Below are 6,352 nucleotides of genomic sequence, written 5' to 3' on the forward strand. Positions count from 1 at the left end.
GGGTGAAATCCCTCATACAAGGATAGACAAGAGACTTACTTCCACCTGGTAGGCTTAAAGCAACCAACAATCTCCTAACCATACACATCCAACTCCAAACGACTCGAAGCTAGTCAAATACAACTCAATAATGTCAAGCAAATCCACATGAATTAATTACAAACAATAAAGTTTCAATATTTAATCAAATCCCCAAAAGTCAATAAAAGTCAACACAAGCCCACATGATCAAAATCCGAGTCAAGGGGTAGATCCTGACTGCCCATAACCCCACAAGTCCAAATATGTTATTAGATTCCAAAACCGTCTAAATCGATCCTCAAATATCTAAAATATAACCTCTTAATTGCGGACAAAAACCCAAATTTTACTTTAAAATTCCAAGTTTTAGGTATAAAAATTTATGAGGAATCAAGATATAAAGTCAAATCCAAGTAAAATTTCTTACCTCAAATGTAGTAGTAAAACTGCTCTTCAAAATCTCCACCTCTCAAATTCTAGGGTTCAAAATTTGAGAGAATGGGTAAAATCCCGAAATAAATCACTTAAGTGATCTGCCCAAGCATGCCCTTTGTGATTGCTGTCCAAAGCTTCGCGATCGCGAAGCACAAAAGTTCTGCTGCCCAAGAACATTCTAGACAATTGCGTCTGAAACCCCGCAACTGCAAAAGCCAACCACCTAACCCTTTGCGAACGTTAGCTCTCCTTCATGAACGTGAAGGCCAACCCCACTCAGCCAGGCTCTGTCACTACGTGAACGTGAAGGCAAACTTCCCTCCTGACTCCATACCATCACAAACATAATCCCATGCACGCGATCCCAGTGCTTCTGCCCATGACAGTACGAGAACCCCTGATCGCGAATGCGATGAACAAAAGACCACTTGCCAACCTCCCCTATCCGCGAACACCAAAACATACCCGAGCCCCCTAGTACTCCGTCCAATCATAATATCAAGTACATATACCTAATTAAAACTTATCCAAGGGATCTAAATACCACAAATAATATCAAAATCAAGAATCCATGATCGAAATCCTTTTTTTAAGTTTCAAACATTTTAACTTCACCGAATGCGTCCGAATTACACTTAGGCATTTTGGATCACAACCAAACTTTTCACACAAATTCCAATGAATAACTGAACCTATCCAAAGTCCCGAAACACCAATCGAAACCCAATAACAAAAAAGTCAAGTCCCGGTCAAACTTACGAACTCTCCAAACCTTCAAATTGCCAACTTTCGGCAAATAGAGCCAAAGCCTTCTAGGAACCTCTGAATCCAAATTCAAACATATTCCTAAGTCCAAGATCACCATACGAACCTATTGGCACTATCAAACACAAATTGGAGGTTATTTACTCAAAAGTCAACCTTGGTCAACTCTAGCAACTTAAGGTTCCAAAGTGAGACTAAATGTCCCAAATCACTCTTAAATCTTCCTAAAGCCAAACCAATCTTCCTCATAGGTCACAAAACAACAAATAAACATACGAAAGCATCAAATAGGGGAATGAGGCTCAAATACACAAAATGACTGATCGGATCATTACATTCCCCCCCTTTTAAACAAATGTTTGTCCTCGAACGAATTTAGAGTCATACCTGGAATGCCAAAAAGATGAGGATATCTAATACGCATATGCTCGATCTCCCAAGTCTCTTCCTCGACTAGTTGACCTCTCTACTGAACCTTCGCTGATGCATTATCTTTTGACCTTAACTTCTGAACCATCCTATCCGAAATGACCACCGACCCTTCTTCATAAGCCGGATTCTCATCCAACTGCACTGAATTGAAATTCAACACATGTGACTTGTCTTCATAATACTTCTGAAGCATGAAAAAATGAAACATTGGATGAAATCATGACAAGTTGGGTGGCAAACCAAGTCTATAAGACACCTCACCAACACTCTCTAACATCTCAAAAGGATAAATATACCGAGGACTCAATTTGCCCTCCTTCCAAAATCTCATTACGCCCTTCATTACGTGAAACTCTAAGAATAACATCTCACCTTCTATGAAAGCTACATCACGAACCTTCTTATCAACATAACTCTTCTGCTTGGACTGCATTGTATGAAGTCATTCCCGAGTCAACTTCACCTTATCTAAAGCATCACAAACCAAATTTGTGCCCAGCAACCTAGCCTCACTAGGCTCAAACCAACCAACTGGAGAACGACACTACCACCCAAATAATGCCTCATACAGAGCTATCTAGATACTGGACTGGTAGTTAATGTTATAAGCAAACTCCACTATGGTAGGCACAAATCCCACTGGCCTTCGAAATCAATAACATAGGCTCTCAACATATTCTCAAGGATCTGAATAGTCTGCTCAAACTGCCTATCCGTATGAGGGTGAAATGTAGTACTCAGCTCGACCTGTGTGTAACTCACATTGAACGACTCTCCAAAAATGCAATGTAAACTGAGTGCCTCGATTTGATATGATAGAAACAGACACTCCATATAAGTAGGCAATCTTTCTGATGTAGATCTGAGCTAATTTCTCTAAAGTACAAGAAGTCCTGACCGAAATGTAATGTAGACTTGGTCAGTCTGCCCATAATGACCTAAACATCATCAAATCTCCTCAAAGTCCGTGGCAATCCTACCGCAAAGTCCATAGTAATATGCTCCCACTTTCACTATGGTATAACCAATCTCTGAGTCAAACCACCTAGTTTCTGATGCTCAAACTTGACTTGCTGGCAATTGAAACACCGCAAAAACATGCCGAATAATGTCCTTCTTTATCCCCCACCACTAATATGCTGATTGAAGTCACGATGAATCTTCGTAGCGTCTGGGTGAATAGAATACCGCGATATACAAGCCTTTTCAAGAATCAACTCCCTCAATCCATTCACATTCGGAACATAAATCTGACCATGAGGCCGCAATACAAACATCATCACCAATAACCACCTCCTTAGCACCACCTCGCAATACCGTGTCCCTAAGGATAATAAAATGAGGATCATCATACAGAGCCTTAATGCGCCCAAACAAAGATAACTATGTAACAACCCAAGCAAAAACTCTACTAGGCCTAGAAATATTCAATCTCACAAATCTGTTGGCCGTAAAAACCCAATAGGTTATTTTGAGTTCTAACTTCTCATTTCGTGATTTTAAACCTTATATAGGTTTATTATGACTTGCATGCGTAGTCTATTTTTTTCCAAAGTTTAAATGTGATGTTTCAAAGAAAGCTTGATTTTTGAACTTAAAAATGGTTGGAGTTGACCACGGTTGACATTGTTGGTAAACGACCTCGGATAGGTATTTTGACGATTCCGGTAGGTTTGTATGATGATTTTGGATTTGTACCCATATTTTGTTGGGGTCAGGATGACTCGAGGCCGTTTCGACTCTTATTGTGAAAAGTTAAAACATTGATGTTTTGAACTTTGAAATATTTGAGTTTTGATGCTTGATTCTTGATTCTTGATTTTAGACATTATCTTAATGTTTTGAGCTTGTGAGCGAGTTCTTATGATCTTATTATACTTGTGTGGATTTTTTGAGTAGGCCCGAGTGTGGGTGGAGGGGGGAGGCTCGTGTGAGTTTCGGATTGGTTCTGGATCATTTTTGGTCTTGATGTGTTAACTGGTATGCTGATGTTTCATAGTGCTTCATGATTGTGGAGCTTGTCTCGCAATCGCATAAGAATAATGTGCCTGGGGGTAGGTTTGTTCATCGCGACAACGTAGCAAGTACCACGATCACGTAGTATATTTTTGCACTAGGGGAAATGCTCTTTCCGATTGTGATGGTGGTCAAGCAAGCACATAGAAGGAGTTGGGGCCAGGGGACATTTGTTCTTCGTGAACGCAATGCTAGGATCACAAAAATGAAGACTTCCAGGCCTTTTGGGGGCAGAGGGATTTACCCTTCGCGAACGCGTAGGGTGTGCCACGAACGAGCTGGCTCGGGGAGTGGGGGGATTGCTTGCGCGGACGCAGTGGCCATTGACCCCTGGCCTTCACGAACGTGAAGAAAAAAGTTTGCCGAGGTATAAATAGTACTGAAAATTAGGATTTAGCCACTTTTTATCATTTTTCGGATCTAGATCACGGATTGAGGAGATTTTGGAAGAGGTTTTCATTCTAACTTTATTGGTTAGTTATTTTACCTAGTTTTGATTTATTTCCATGAATACCCATAGATTTGTATCCTTAAATTTAGTATTTTAAAGAGTCAAAATTGGGGGTTTGAGAAAAAACTTATGAGGGCTAATTTTGGGGATTTGGACCTCAATTTGAGGTGTAATCTTGATACAAATTATATATTTTTGACTTGGAGGAGAATAGTTAAATGATCTTAATTTTGGGTTTCGATCATGTGGGCCCGAGTTGATGTTTTGTTGAATTTTTCAAATATAATAATGATCAAACCTTTTTGATACTAGGATAGTTTCTAAAGCTTATTTTTGACTTATTTGAGAAATATTTTGACTAGATTTGGGTGGTTTTGAGGCTTGTTCTAAAGGGAACATTGTGTTGGATTGTTGATTTTATTCTGAAAAGAGGTACGTTCATGGTTAACCTTGATTTGAATGAATTATGACGTGATGGTCTATTTGCTATGTGATATATGGGTGGGGACCATATATACGCAAGGTAACGAGTGTATATGTATTGTAATGGGTTTAAGGATACGGGGTGTACTAGTTTATTTCACGCCTTTAATTATACCATGTCTTTACTTATTACTTGCTTTTACTTATTATGTGCTCTTACTTGATACATGCTTTTACTTAATATATACGCCTTCACTTGTTACATGCTTCTACTTACTTCATGCCATTATTTATCGAATGCCTTTACATGTTACATGCTCTTACATGTTATTAGATAGATGCCTTTACCTGCTTCATGCCTTTACTTACTTTATTGCATTTACTTGTTTCTTGTCTTACTCTACTATGCTAGATTGTGTGACCTTTAGATTGTTCTCGTGTTTAGGACTTATTGAAGTCGTTGTTGACATATATATTGTGAGGTTGTTCCTTGAACATTGAATTGTCTGACACTCTATGTCCGTTCCCGTATTTCCTTGGTGAATTATGCATTTTAGTTCCCTTTTATGTTATGTTGTGAGCATTGCTATATTTGGTTGTTTATTGTGTCTATTCATATGAATTGGTATATTAGGATCGAGTTGCATGCCATAATAGTGGTAGTTTATATTTATTGGGATCGGGGATGCAACGGTTCCTGTTATTGATATTGGGATCGGGTTGCGCGCCATAAAGGAGTTGTTATTGTTGGTATTGATACTGGGATCAGGTTGCACTCTGCAACAGATAGAAAATCTTGTAGTTATTCTTGGTTGTTGTTCTCAAATATGGTTTTGTGTTATAAGTTGTGCCATGATGTTAGTTCTAGCTTGTTATCCATTCTCTTAGTTAATTTTATGACATTACTCGTTTTTATATGTTGCCATTATTTTTCTACTTATTACTTGTATAGTTTTATAGTAGGTTTTTTGCCATAGCCTCGTCACTATCTCATCGAGGTTAGATTCGATACATATTGAGTGCATGGGGTCATTCTACTTATACTACACTTTTGCACTTCTTGTGCAGATCTTGGTATTGGTCCCAGCAGCGCTCACAGAGGTGGTTAGGTCAGACTATTCAGGAGACTTGAGGTAGTGCTGCATGGCATTCCCTGACCCTGGAGTCCCTTTCCGTTCCCTATTTACTATTTATTATACCAGACAATAATGTATTTTATTTGTAAAATTTTTGTCTAATACTCTTAATGGCTCATGTAGCTGTGAGATCAAATCTTGGCAATAGGTTTAGACACCATTCGGTTGTTCCCTTATCATATATTTATGAGATTTCTTTCTTTATTTTTATTATAATGTTATTAACTATTAAACTTGTTTTGCTTATTATTGCTAAATTATGGCTTACCTAGCAAGTGGTGTTAGGCGCCATCATGACCCCATGGTTGTGATTTTGGGTCGTGATAAATTGGAATCGAGAGTAGGTTGCATTGGTCTCCCAAGTCACGATCAATCTTGATAGAATCTTGAGGATCGGTACTGAGACTTCTGTACTTATCTTCGAGAGTTTATGAGGCTTTAGGAAATTTCACTTTCTTTTTTTCTCTATCGTGCGGTTTTGTTCTGTCCTAAAATTGAATTTTTATTCTCTTATTCTCTCACAGATGGTGAGGAAACGTACTTCAGCCAGAGCCGAGAAAGAGCCAAAGCCCTAGATTGCGGCCACTACCACTGGTAGTAGCCGGGCAGGGGCAGAGGTAGAGAAAACTCTAGTGAACAAATGACAATACCTATAGTGGAGCCTCAACTAGCT

The 6,352-nt window shown here is 38.9% G+C and overlaps 1 protein-coding gene across 1 annotated transcript; it reads right to left on the minus strand.

The window, feature by feature from the left end:
* Nucleotides 1-1,687: 1,687 nt before the first annotated feature.
* On the minus strand, nucleotides 1,688-2,086 carry LOC142166864 (uncharacterized). Its single transcript, XM_075226456.1, has 2 exons — nucleotides 1,910-2,086; nucleotides 1,688-1,837 (listed from the first exon to the last, which is right to left on the minus strand). The coding sequence occupies exons 1-2, from the start codon at nucleotides 2,084-2,086 to the stop codon at nucleotides 1,688-1,690; spliced, it is 327 nt and encodes a 108-aa protein (XP_075082557.1).
* Between the last annotated feature and the right edge of the window lie 4,266 nt (nucleotides 2,087-6,352).

Source organism: Nicotiana tabacum, chromosome 2 (genome assembly GCF_000715075.1).
Source record: "Nicotiana tabacum cultivar K326 chromosome 2, ASM71507v2, whole genome shotgun sequence".
Lineage (NCBI taxonomy): Eukaryota > Viridiplantae > Streptophyta > Magnoliopsida > Solanales > Solanaceae > Nicotiana > Nicotiana tabacum.